Genomic DNA, 14532 nt, shown 5'->3' on the forward strand with positions numbered 1-14532 from the left:
ATAAAGAGGTCTCGTTCTACAATATCTAAAGAGATGTGCACCAGCGGTGGCCCTGCTGCAGGATACACACTTGATGGGCTCGGCTTGCAGGGCTCTGGATTGCTGGGGGTACAAAATGGTGGTGCACTCGGCGTTCTCTTCAGGCTCAAGGGGTGTGGGGATTTTAGTGCATAAACAATTCTCGCTGGTCATACACCATACACAAACGGATGACCAGGGTCGCTTTGCGGCAATATCCTGTCAGTGGGAAGGGAAATAATACAATATCGTGTACATCCCCCCGGCCCTTCACTCTATGGCTCTCCCGGCGCTTAGCATGTTTCTATTGGGTCTTCCAGAGGGTGTGATAATGGTGGGTGGGGACTTCAATGCTGTTATCGATGGAACTAGAGATAGGCACCCCCCCAGGCAGAACAAGACAGGCATTGCGCGTCTGGAGGGGTTTGTTGAGGCTCTCTGGCTTACAGATGTGTGGAATTACAGGCATCCAGAGGCAAGGAAATAAACTTTTCAGTCGGGGGTGCATAATAGTCTGTCACATATTGATTATTTCTTTACCGCCGCAGAAGATCTCGCGAATGTGGTGGATGTTGACATTCGCCCTCGGGGCATTTCAGATCACTCACCCATAATGTTAAAATATACGCACCATCATAAAGCGCGGAAGCGTGTCTACCCTTTGTTTCCGGGATATCTACAAATCCCTAAGATCTCAGAGCATGTACTCACAACAACACAGCATTACTTCCAAGAGAATGCTTCCTCAGTCCAGTCCCCGGGTACTCTCTGGGAAGCATATAAAACGGTGGTTAGTGGGCAGATCATTTCCTCGGTTGTAGGCCACAGGAGGGTGAAGCAAGCCGACTTAGACAACATTGAATCAGACCTGCGCACTGCTACAGAGCAACACGCACAGAATCCGTCCTTAGAGACATCCCAGGCGCTGCGCGCCAAACAAAGTGAATTTATGGAATACCAGCTGGAGGCGACTAGGGCTCGGATCCAAGCCACGCGGCACACAGTATACGAATTGGGTGATAAGGCTAATAAACTTTTGGCCTGGCTTGATAAAAAGGAACGAGCGCAGAGAACGATAGCACGGCTGCAGGCGCCAGATGACTCATTGGTGGTTGCGCCGGAGAAATAGTGAACATATTAGCCGGGCATTTTAAGCAGGTATACGAATCGCGGACGACTATAGACACGATAGAGGCGCAGGCGTACATCCAGGACATTAAGTTGCCTAGACTATCCCCAGAAGAAGCCCTCATCTTAGAAGCTGACCTAACGGTCGATGAAGTACAATTGGCCATTGGTTCCCTGCAATCGGGAAAGGCAGCGGGTCCTAATGGTTTGCCCATTGAACTGTATAAAAAGACAGCTGCCCTGACGGCCCCTTATCTTTTGAATATGTATCTCGAGAGCCTGGCGGTGGGGGAGCTTCCCCGAGATCAGCGAGTGGCCACCATAGTGGCGATCCTAAAGCCTGGAAAGCCTCCTGAGGAATGCTCCTCTTACCGCCCGATCTCCTTAATTAACGCCGAAGCCAAGATATTAGCCAAGCTACTGGCGGCACGGTTGACACCCCATCTGGCGACCTTAATTCACCCAGACCAGTCTGGGTTTATGCCAAATAGGAGCACAGCTCTTAACTTGCGGCGGCTGCAGGGAGTAATGGCGCGCATGTCCCACATTCAGGAACCGGCGGTTATCCTTTCTCTTGATGCGCAAATGGCGTTTAATATGGTAGAGTGGCCGTATCTTTTTGCAGTCCTTAGACATTTCGGCTTTGACCCCAAATTCTGTGCGTGGATACGGATGCTCTATACTAACCCAATAGCACATGTGGCAGCCAATGGGCACATATCCGAAGACTTGCCACTGGCGCGGGGAACGCGCCAGGGGTGTCCGCTGTCCCCGCTGCTCTTCGCATTAGTGTTGGAGCCGCTGGCGGCGTGGATCAGATGGGAACCGATGATTCGTGGACTTAGATGGGCACCACACTGGGAAGACCGCATTTCCCTTTATGTGGATGATGTGCTACTATACCTGGCATCCCCCGAACGCTCTATCCGGACGCTCTTAAATATTTGTGAAATATTCAGGCGGGTATACGGATACACCATCAACTGGTCCAAATTGGTCCTATTTGTATTGCATGGTCCGACGCCGTTGCTTCCCGGGGTTTGCCCGTTGCAGGTCGCGGAGACGACCTTCAAATATTTAGGCATTCATATTACATCTACACCTGAGGAATTCCAGCAGTAAAATCTTAGACCTCCCCTGGAACGGTTTCAGCGCGATGCGTTAGTATGGCGCGGTCTGCCGTTATCAACGCTGGGGAGGGCGGCACTTTTTAAAATTATGGCACTCCCACGTTTTTTGTATGTTTTGGAGAATACCCCGTTTCGAGTGCCACTGAGCTATTTTAAAACAATTGCGTCGGAAGTCTCAGGTCTGATCTGGGGGAATAAACCGGCGCTTTGGACAGGAAAAGTTTGTCAGAAGCTGGTATGACGGGGGTATAGCCCTCCCTAATATACAAGTATATTACTGGGCGGCCCAATTAAAAGTGATTAATAGCTGGATGCACGCTCCTCAAACCGACCCGGCGTTTCAGGCGGATAGGCAGGGCCTAGGAGAGGATGGAGTCATGTCTGTGCTGTATAATAGAACAAAATCCAAACAACTGATCGGGCCAACAGCACACACGGTTCATATATGGTATGAGGCGCATTCCAGGCTGGGTTGGAGGGGGTTATTACGCAAATGACTCCACTCTGGACATCTCAGCGCCTTGGGCGATTGAAGAACAGTAAAGGCTTTGAGAGATGGGATGCGATATGGCATATCTACGGTGGGTGATCTCTGGAAAAAGGGCGCGGTAATCTCGTTTGTACACTTACAGGCCAAGTATGAACTTGCTGCGTCAGAATTCTATAGATATATGCAAGTGAAGCACATGCTACAGGCGGCTATACCTGCAGGTACCATCTTGGCCGAGGCCACTCCCTTAGAGGATAGATTACTGACTGAGTATATGCATAAAAGGGCCACTTCATTCACCTATCGTAAGCTGGTAAATAATCTGCTGGACCCTATGTCGGCGCTTAAACGGAAATGGGTCGTAGACTTGGGAGAGCTGGATGATGGAGAGGGGCAGGAAGCGCTGTCGTCCCCTCGGGAGGTAGCAATATCGGCACGCATGCGGTTGATACAATTGAAAGTACTTCATCGTACGTACTACACCAGAGTGACCCTCTTTAAAATAGGGATGGCTACACATCAATTTTGTCTGAGGGAGTGTGGGGAGGAGGGTACCTTCTACCACACGATATGGGAATGTCCGAAGATTAGGGCATATTGGATCAAGATGATGAGAACTACGTCACAAACCGTGGAGGAATCAGTGCTTCCAGAACCGAAACGTTGCTTATTAAACATATGGGAGCCGACTGACCTAACCCACCCAGCGCAGGACTGGATAACACTGGGAACCATGGTTGCTAAAAGAAATATTGCAAGGAGGTGGGGTTCGAGCGAGTCACCTACACTGTGAGAATGGTGTAAGGATATGGATGAAGCCATGGAAGCAGAAAGAGCAGTTTATATGCATCGGGGATGTCCCCAAAAATGGGCGAGAGGCTGGGGAGACTGGAATAAATTCAGGGGATATATTTGTGACCCACCAAGATCAGAAAATGTACAAAGGTCGGAATAAAGGTGGTGAAAGAAAGGGGGTGGGGCGGTGGGCGGTACTGCTGCTGGAGGGTTATTGGAGTCATGTACAAGTGATGCTTTCAGACGTGTAAAAATGTATTGGTATTGCCAGGAAATAAGTGTGTCTAGATCATGCGAAATACTGATGCCCAATGTTCCTAATAAAAAAATTATTTAAAAAAAGAAATAAAAAAGGAATGCAGTTTGGTCCCGCCTGCAGCCACCAGCTTAATATAAGCACCTTAGCTTGCAGCCCACAAAGGAAATGCCAGAGTGGCTAGTCTGGCCCTTTCTGCATTTTATCTGCGCCTGAAGAGGGGATCCACCCTTTTCTCTCCTACTGCAAGACACAAGGACCCTAACCTTCTCCCTTCTAGATGACGTAACACAGAAACATTACATATAACCAGAAATAAGAGCCACAGGGTCAACCTCATCTCAGAGTCCCTGCCCACTTTCTACCCAAAACAGTTTCTAAAGTTAGCTGTGCTTATTCAGCAAAACTGACTCTGGCATTAGTCCAAGTCCATTTTAATGTATCTTTTCCAATCCTTGTTACTTCTGCTGGGGTATTTACATTACTATTTCAGTTAGAGTGAATGCTGCTTCAGAGCATCACCAGTTACCAGTCTCTGTAATTGTCGGAGGGTTCGGCCACTAAATCATGCTTGCCAACTGCACTGTGTACAGCTTCTGCTGTTTCTCATTCATACCTCTCGACACATAGCCTCCCTCGGACTATGCAAGAATATGGAGCATCCACAGGCAGGACTTGGCGCTTGAACCCTGTGCCATCGTATTTACATTGATGGTATTTGTAAAGTGCACACATAGTTGAAAGGCAGCTGAGAGCTGTACAGGGTCAAAGGCAGAGATCCAAACAGGGTTCTGTGATAGGAAGTGGACTAGTTACTGTGATGTGATGTAGTGTTTTAATAAGACATGCATCTTCAGCACCTTCCTAACTTGGAGCATCATTGCAGGGTCCTGATGGATACAGGGATGCAGTGACAGGGGAGGCCTGTTTCCTTGCACGTCTTTGTTCCACTGAATGAAAGTGTCTTAATATGTCCCTGACTGGCCCGTTGATAATTTTGCATTGTTTTTTTTTTAGATGTGACCTGCATGACTGGGCCCAATACCGCAGACGAGGCCTCGCCAGGGATGTGTCCAGAACTTACAACTGTCTGCTGAGTTTGCACCCGACATGCAATACAGAAGTATTTATACTGGCCCCACGTTGTTGACAAGTGAATTCCGCATATTGCATTCTTTGAGAGCCATCATCCCTCTGTCATCCTGGACCCAGACTCATACCTAGAGCCATTACGCTCCTAGCTGCCAGTTGGCCACATGTCAAATGTAGGCCCTTCAGACAGTTCTGGATTTTTGGCCCACTGTACTTTGCATGCCTGGATTTCAAAGTCAACGCCTATAGCATAAAACATAAAACTACAAGTACCAGAATGCCAAGGGCTGCTGGCTAAAGAGCCAGGACTGGCTGATGACCTCATCTATGATTCTTGTCCACTTGGAGGTTTAAAAATTAAAGTTACTCTGCTGAAAGTCTAATTTGTACAGGTCTATAAAAGCATAGTTTTACCTTGAAAGCCCACTTGAGTGTCCCTAATTCAAGAAGACCCACAGATGTCACAGACATACACAAAGAGACAGCGCTGAGGGCATGTGGTACAAAAGCACTTGGCACATGTTTTATTAAGTATTTCAAGAAGATGCCCTAGCAGGCCTGGGATATCTAAAGGTGGATTTGGCGCCAACTAGTGCAGTGGGGTCATAAGGGCCACTCACATTTCAAATGTTTGTTCCATACTGTGAGTAAATCACTTGCACTTTTTGTGAATCACAAACACACACACAACAGGCCTAAGTGAAAAAATGAAGTTTTAAAATGGGAACATTTTCAGGCCATTAATGGTACAGACTTGATAATGGGGCAACTTGATTTACACTTGACGCGCCTGCAAAAAGGGCCCTCATATTTCTATTCAGGTTTTGGACATCACACATCAAAAATGATTATAACATTGCACGTGCCAACAACCAAGCTGTCTCTAGGTGCTAAACTAATGGGTGACATTCTCCCACTCAGTGGTACTCATTTCATCTACATGGGAAAGTTGAAAGGCTGAGTTATACACTCTGAGAATAAAACCAATGATGTTCATATATCAAGGCATTAGCTCAGCCCCCTACTTATTCTTATCATTTGATATCCTTCTTTCCTTTATTGTGTGACCTTTCTGTAAACAATATGACCTTCCTGAAGTCGTTATATCAAGCTTCAACTCTCTGTGACTGTGTGTTATCTGGTTGTGCAACACAACCCAGAAGGTCATTCGCATCACAGATGATTGACATCTCTACAAAGGGCAATAACGCTGTAACATGCTCTTAACTTGCCATGTCATGAGGGCAGTTTTAAACTAACTAAGTTTTATCTTTTCCATTAAACTTAGTTCTATAGGAGAATACACAGTACTGGCTGTAAGTCACCAACGTGACATAAGGACTAGTATAGTGTGTATATTAGGGCTGCAGAATTGTGGGACTATGTCAACCTTTGTGTAGGTTACATTGGGAAGATATAGTGTCAAGGAAATTAATGTTCACCTGCACGGGGCAACATAGCTACAGTCCAGGCTATAAAACTGTAGCTTTATGAAGTAGTAAACCTGTTTGCATAGGGTTGCCATACTGCAGTCCTAGTTACATGAAGCCTGAACAGGGAAGTATCCTGCAGTCTGACTTGCAAGCTACAGCATAGTGAACTTAATGGTCCTATCCCTGGAGTAGTTGTGCTGCAGTCTAGACCACGTAAGCTGCAGCACTGTGTACTCGTAAGACATTATGCACAGCGCAGCAGTGCTGTCAACTGAAGTAGAAAGCTGCATCCTTATGAACTGACATCACATATTCACAGACCAGTGGTAGAGGTGGACAAACCACTAAGGACTCAAGCGAGAAGCCCAAATCTGGCTAAGCTCGAGCTCCTCTTGGACACTCAAGCTCAAAACAAACCAAGCTTTCATTTCTTTTTTTTAACAGTTCTTTTTATTAAGCATTTGGTTAAGAACATAGGACAATATAGGAGTGCAATGTACACTTTAAGGGCCGCTCGCAGGGGGCCTACACCATGCCAAAGTAGAACAGTCGATCCCGCCTGGTATCCCTGTATTAGTCCCAGCAAGCTGGAGCACTTCACCCCGGCCTGCTATGAGGTAGAGATTAACCCCCCTTCCCCTATTTGGCTGTTTGTGCCCCGATATTGTTTACATGGACCCCATATCTTTTTGAATTTTCGTGGGCATCCTCGGGAGCGGTATGTTGCCTATTCTGCTAGCTGGCTCTAATCCAGGTCACCTTTCCAATCTCTGGCCGCTGGGGGTCTGGTTGCACCACATAGCCTGGCTATATTGTGCTTCTCCACCCTTGCAGCCATGTCAAGCCAAGTATTCACATGAGTGGGCCACTTCTCTTCCACCGACATTTCTAATAGAAACCACTTGACCTCAAGCGGTATAGGTAGGCCTGTCACTTCCCTCATCGTCTCTACTATTCCTGACCAAAAGGTTTGGATACGTGGGCAGGTCCGAAGTTTGTGGTAGAACGTGCCCACATTACCACAACCCCGGGGACACTCAGCTGATTTAGTATGACCCATCTTGAACACCCTTGACCTAGAAAGGTAAGACCTATGCAGCATCCAGTTGCACCAGGCGAAACCGTGCCCATATAGCAATCTCTCTGGAGCTTACACTTGTCGTCGTCCAGGGGCCACACATCAACCATTCATGCCTCTCTAAGCGAGGCAAGACATTCTGGCATGTTGGTTATGATCTTCCTATTTGTCAGGGAAACTGCATTAGTGGGCATAGAGTCTAGTAGCAGTCGGTCTTCCAAGCGGGAGTAGTCTGGGATAAGCTCACCCTCCGGTAGATGGCATTACAAGGCGTGTTGTAGCTGTCGGTACCGGAAGATCTCGCCCTGCGGCAACTCGTACTCTGCTTGCAGCACTTCAAATGCCACTAGAGAACCCGTTCTCCAGACGTCTTCCAATTTGTCTAACCCTACTGTGTGCCATCTTGTGTGCGTACTCCATTTTTTTACCTCCCCCAGGCAGTCACTGTCCTGTAGTGGGTTCTATGCTGTTCGTTTTCTGTCCCATCCCATCCCAGACATCTGTTGGATGCTTTCCACGCCCGCAGTACCGCCTGGGTTGGGAGTGAGCCCTTCCCTACGTTGCATTATAGGAGCACTGGGTAACCCCTGCTTCCTATGGCCAGGAAATCCTTCCTGTATGCTTGTTCAGTCCGTTCCCCAAACACATAGTCGTTCACCACTTCCAGCAGGGAGGCACAGTAATAGGGTCGAAGGTCAGGAACCACCATGCCGCCGTCATAGACACCTCTCTGCAGTTTCGCTTGTGAAATTCGTGCTGTGTCCCGTCCCATAATAAAGATCTCAGGATACCATTGATTCTGTAGAAGTAGGAGTCCGGTATCCTGGATGGTGTGTTCTGAAGAATGTAAAGGCAATGTGAGAGAGTCAACATTTTGAAGAGGACTGCCCGTCCCATCAGCGAAAGGGGCAGTGTGTGCCAGTGGTTCGTGTCCACCTGAAAACGGTTAATCTGGGGAAGAAGGTTATGAATCAGAAATAGTTTCTCATCTCTGGTGATATGAATCCCCAGGTATGTGAACCCATCTGTTGCCGTTGGTGCTGGGCACCGGGATGGCAGGGAAAATGGTCCTAAGGAGAGCTGAAAGATCAGAGACTTGTCCCAATTAATGCGGTAGCCGGCATAGCTCCCAAAAGGTCAAAGATGTGCAGGACTCTTGGGATCGAGAAGCGGAGTTTTGTCACATTAAGTATAATATCATCTGCATAGAGGGATATCTTCTCCTCCCAATTGTCTTCAACTGTAAGTCCCTGGATTAATGGGTCTCCGCGGACCAAAGCCACCAAGGGCTAAAGCAAAAATCATGGGAGACAGCGGACACCCTTGTCGTGTGCCCCTTCCTAGTTTGAAGACGCAGGAGGTGTAACCGTGTACCTGCACCCTAGCTTGCGGCGCTTCATAAAGTAGATGAACCCAGGAGCAGAAGTTTGGACCGAATCCCAGCTGGGCAACACTGCAAAGATGTATTTCCACTCCACACTGTCAAAAGCCATTCGGGCATCGAGGGAGAGGACTGCCACATCGTCCACACTATACGCCTCTGTCAAGTGAAGTACCCCATATAGCCTTCTCAGGTTCAGACGGGTGCTACGCTTCAGCATGAAGCCGGATTGGTCAGGGTGTATCACCGACGTTATTGCTCCTGAAAGCCTATTTGCAAGGACTTTGGGTTCCACGTTGAGCAGGGATATAGGACGGTATGAGGCACAATCTTCTAATGGTTTGCCTCTTTTGGGGATTACCACTATGGTGGCGGTCCTTTGATCTTCCGGGAGAATCCCAGCTTACCTAGCCTCTAGAAACTTATTCAGGAGGTGGGGCGCTATTTTCTGAGCCATCTTCTTGAACAACTCAAGGAGCAAACCATTCGGCATGAGTGCTTCCGCGGATTGCAGCACTTGAAGAGCCCCCGTTATTTCTTCTAATGTCAAGTCTCTGTCATCATTCATCAGGGTCATGTTTTCTAGGAGTCCCTTGCAGTCTGAGCTGGGTCTTCCGGATTTGGAGGCATAGATGTCCTCGTAGAAGGCTGCAATTTCTCTGTCACCGGTGTGCACCTCCCCTTTAACGTCCAGAATTTCCTTCACCCATCCTCTTTCATTGTCCCTTTTATCAAGCCAGGCAATATGTTTTGTGTCTTTGTCCCCTACCTTGTAGAGCCTCCTCTGGACTGATGAAGTGTGGGCCCTTGCTGCATTTTCTGCTATTTCTCGCAGTTACTGCTGGGCAATGCATAATCGGTGTGCCAAGTCCCTCTTCTGTTCCCCCCCCTTTTACTAACTCAGCCTCCAGTGTCACTACTTTTTGTTTGAGTGCTTGATATCTTAGTCTGTCCTCTTTCTTTTTAACCCCAACTTAGGTTTCCTATTGCCCGCGTATCACTGGTTTGTAGACTTCCCAGAGAATGCAGCAGGAGTCCACTGACCCCTCGCTCTGCTGGAAATATCTCTTGGTGCCTTCTACCAATTCTTCCACAAATTTCCTGTCAGTCAGGTGCCAGGCCGCCAGCCGGGGCGACAAGACGTTACCTGCTGTCATTCCCTTAAACGAAATGGCCACCGGCTAATGGTCAGAGGTGCCCCTTGCTAAGTGGTGTGTATCCTTGGAAGTTTATCGCCAGTATGAGGGATCACGCACTCCCAAGAGTTCGAATCTTGCATAAAATAGTACTCCGTTTAAAGCGTGCATAAAGGGTGCACTCTCTGATCGAGTGGAGACCTATTAATGACCAGCATTCACAATGTAATAGGCCCCGCATTTGCCAGATTTTGAGCTACTGGCACTGTAAATGACAATGGGCCCGATGTAGGTAAATATGAAATATCGGTTCCTAAATACCGAATTTTACCGATTCGGTATTTAGGAATCGGTATTTCATATGTAGCTAAAAAATCGGTAAAAAAATACCGAATCGGTAAAATTCGTTATTACCGAATCGGTAATACTGATTTGGTAATAAGGAATCACCTTCCCATTCATTCCTATGGGCCTGGAGGCCCATAGGAATAAATGGGAAGCCATTCACTATTACCGATTCGGTATTTACCGAATCGGTAATAGGGGGAGTATATTCAAGGGTGGCAGGGTGTCACATTGACACCCTGTTGCACCCCTGAATCGTGCATGTGTGCACATATGGCACACATACATGCCCTAAGGGCATGTATGTCTGCCACATGGCACCTTGAAAAAAGCAAATTATTGCTTTTTTAAAGGTATTCGGTATTTACCACCAACTTGTAGTTGGTGGTAAATAACGAATCCTGAATGCAAAAATGCACTCACTTGAGTGCCTCCTACATAGCTTTTAAGGATTCGGTATTTTACCGACTCCTTAAAATAAGGAATCGGTAAATTACCGAATCCTTAAAACCTGCCTCCTACATTAGAAAGGGCTAAATACCGGTCAGTAACGGGGAAATTACCGATTTTCGGCCGTTACCGACCGGTATTTAGCTACCTACATATGGCCCAATGCCTTTTATTTATGTGTTTAAAAAACCTTCAATCATAAAAGGCATTGTCATTTACAATACCAATAGGTCAAAGGTTTGAAAATGTGAAAGCTATTGCATTGCAAATGCTTGTTTTCCCTGCCAGAAAGGAGCTCTGGCCTCCTTCCTCTGTTCCGGTGTTACAGAGGGGCTCTGGAGGTCTTCTTTCTGAGTTGAGGTGGTGGGCTCGAGCCTGAATCCTGGCTGTGAATCAGCTCCGGCGCATAACCAGCCGAGATTTCCTGTGACTTCTGTCTGCATCTCTCCGTCCATCCAGGATGTTGCGTTACAGACAGCGCTGCCGACCAGGTGGTGTTAATAAGCAAATCACCTAACCCCCTGCCTATAGAAAATGAACGTGAAAGTGTAATGTAACCAACGCTCATGAAGAGCTAGAGTTCCTGCAGTATAAAAATGTATAACCATGCACAAGGAAGTAAAAATAAAGTAAAACATTTAACCTACGGAAAGACAATAAGTTGATTTGTACAAAGTAAAACCAGAAACGTGCATGAATCGTGACTTCCCTGACTAAATTATATGATCTTAGGCAAATAATTTATTTCACCAAAACTTTTTTTTCTTCTTTATTACGTATGAAAGACATTTCAACTCTGTGAGCTCAGAATACCAGTTGTACAAAAACCTAATAAATGTGCTTTAAATGTAATAGACTGTAATGCCACAAATGAATTTGCCCGTTGCCTGCATACATTTCTATACATATATCATAATGATTGCAGCTACTATATGTAGTTTTTGGAGAAGCTGTCTGGAACAGAAGCAGATCACAGTCACTTTGCACCAGGGCAGTGCACTTTCGTACCAATTGCACTACGCGACTTGTGCAATACAACATTTCCAATGATTCACTGTTGAGGAAATGAGTTTTTTGCACCATTTGTGATATTGAATATTTGTTTATCAGTAATTGGTCTGGGAAAATAATTTTCCACCAGTCAGTGTGCAGATGCAAATATTTTTACACCTGCCTGTTGATGTGGCATGAGTTGGAGCAAAACTTCACTGTTCTTGTACAATGTAAAGGCATTTGGCAACAGGTGCCCAGTAAAACTTTTGATTATGTCAACTTGCTGATCAAATAATGCCGTGTGCACACATAAAGAAAAGCAAGCGAGAGAAGACGAGATGGACAGCACTACCAACACAAAACAAGAGCATCTGCTGTAGTGAGTGAGCATCTAGGGTCTCACTGTAAGAGTGGGGCACTTACCGTCGAGATAAAACAGCACTCTCACACCCGCGCCCGAAAAAGAAATATTGAAAATAAAATGTGGAGAAAAATTGTTATTTTCACTTTTGAGGTTTATATGTTCATGCAGAACTATATTAAACCGAAATCAGCAATCTGCAGAGGCACTAGGAACAGTGGCACTCGCGTTATCGATCTCTTAAGGATAAAAGACTGAGTTGGCTTAGCGGGATCTCTCACAAGTGTCTGCAACAGGAGCATCAGTCTATTCTAAATGTATTTCTTGTTTATATTCACTTTATATAACCCATGTAAGTGAGCCACATAATTTACCACATTAACCATATACTATTAAAACAAAATAAAAAGGAAGAAAGACATGAAAACTGTTAGTCCAATACAATAAATAACGTTAAAAACGAACTGCAGCAGCACCAGTCATGAAAAAGTACATTCAGTGACCGATTAGTTAATCTCACTTCTGTAACGCCCACTGATTCTCTATTCACACAATAAGCCCATTTCTGATGGATACATCTGACTGTGGATTCCTCACCTTTTGAATACCCCCTGCGCCAGCATTCCACAAAATTCTTTCCTAGCTCTCCCACGTCGATGAGGACGTCATAATAGCACGGCTCCGCTCGCGACTCCGTATGACGTCATCGGAGCCATAAGAAGACCTCGTCGGTGTGCTGGCGTCAGTTCCCTTTTTTCTGCGCCATCGACGCGTAACTTTTTCTAGGGACTCTCCATTTTCTTGAGTGATTACTTTGTTTCCTCAAAGAAATCAGATATGGCTACTTCTAAAAAGTCCAGAATCAAGCTCTGCAGGGAGTGTGGCGGTCACATGTCGATCACTGATCCCCACGATGATTGCCTTTGGTGTTTGTCTTCCGATCACGATGTCAAAGGGTGTCGAAGCTGCAGGAAGATAAATCTGAAAGCTCTAAAAGAACATGTGGCTAAACTCTTCATAGCCAAGGCAAAAAAGGAGAAGAGGGGTCGAAAGATGGCGAAGTCGTCTCACACTTCGAAATCAAAAAGACACAAGAAGTCAAAGCAGAGGCATGGTTCTCGGCGCCGTTCGTTGAAGAATAGGGCATCGAGGTCGCCTTCTCCGGCTCAGCGACTTTGGAGGAAAGACTTTGTGTCTCCTTCTCCTTCTCCACAGGTGACCCCGATTCAATCTCCGGCTCTGAGGTCGCCGGCGTCTAGGGGCTCTTCGACGCCTTAAGGCTCTCCGGCGCCCAGTAAGTATCCGATGCCCAGGGAGTGTTCTCCTATTCGTGTGGCTTCCTCCTTTTCCTGATCCTGGAACTGATCCAACGCATTTTTTAAATGCAATGTTTGGCATGTTTGCCAAGGCCTCTAATCCAACTGATGAGCCTTCGGGCCCCATGGGCCCTTGGGCCTTTAGTTTGAGTGTACCTCATCAGTATGCCCAGGTGCCCTTCGTGCCATTCATGCCAACGACTCCGGCCATTCCATTTCCAGATCTATTGCGAGAAGATACAGGCCTGTTTCTGGGGATCCTGCGTTTCTTTCATCACATCCTTCACCTGAAAGCTTGGTGGTCCAAGCTTCTTGTTCAAAACAATCTTCTGGTTCCTTCCCTACCATCCCGGGGGATAGGGATTCTAAAAAAATGGAGCAGACAGCAAAGAAAGTATTTCCATCTGTAAGTATGGCATTTAAAACCACTAATGCTACCTGTTTACTTGGGAGATATATCTATGCACTTATGGACTCTGTCAAATAGCTAGTCCCAAAACTACCTGAGGATGATCGTGTTAACATCCTGAAGGCTCTTTCTGACTCTCAGGCTGCGGCCCATGAAGTTATACAATCAGGATTGGACACAGCTGACTCGGTGGCTCGTCTAATGGGGTCTTCTGTAGCAACAAGAAGACAAGCTTGGTTAAGGTCATCTTGGTTTTCTCCTGATGTTCAGGCAACCCTTGTCGTACTTTAATTTCTGTGACCGCGTAGGGGACAGGGCCCTACCCCTGTCTATCTCGATATTAGCGAACCGCAAATGGTAAATGCGGCATGTACGAGTGTTTTATATACCGTTCTAGCTATGAATGCACTGTGTACACGTCATTCTGCTTCACTACGCGGGTTCCATTTTGGAAGCAGTGGCCATCTTGTCATTGCCCTCACATAGGCTATAATGGAGCAAACACGGGCCTCACAGTACATGTGCTTTCCCGTGACTTCTCTGTGACCTGGGCAGCTGGCTCTGCTGCCCCGGGTCAAACCGGTCTCACGAGCTCCCCTTCCTCCTTCCACCTGTGATTAGCATCAGGGCTTGACCCATCATAAAACCCTTTCATTCTACCGAAACCTCCGGCTAATCTCTTCCACACCTGCTTGTTCCTGCTTTATGACTTGTTTCCCAA

The 14532-nt window shown here is 46.7% G+C and overlaps 1 protein-coding gene across 2 annotated transcripts in view; it reads left to right on the plus strand.

The window, feature by feature from the left end:
- LOC146808724 (cell adhesion molecule CEACAM18-like) overlaps nt 1-5289 on the plus strand; it is a 383945-nt gene extending 378656 nt beyond the window's left edge. The window contains exon 6 of one of the 2 annotated variants that reach the window (XM_085614227.1): nt 4835-5289. In XM_085614227.1, coding sequence (XP_085470353.1) covers nt 4835-4840 — 6 coding nt within the window. In that variant the 3' untranslated portion in view covers nt 4841-5289. The remainder of the gene's footprint in view (nt 1-4834) is intronic. The other variant, XM_085614226.1, reaches the window with a different exon arrangement.
- Nucleotides 5290-14532: the final 9243 nt, after the last annotated feature.

Source organism: Triturus cristatus, chromosome 7, assembly GCF_964204655.1.
Source record: "Triturus cristatus chromosome 7, aTriCri1.1, whole genome shotgun sequence".
NCBI classification, from domain to species: Eukaryota; Metazoa; Chordata; class Amphibia; order Caudata; family Salamandridae; genus Triturus; species Triturus cristatus.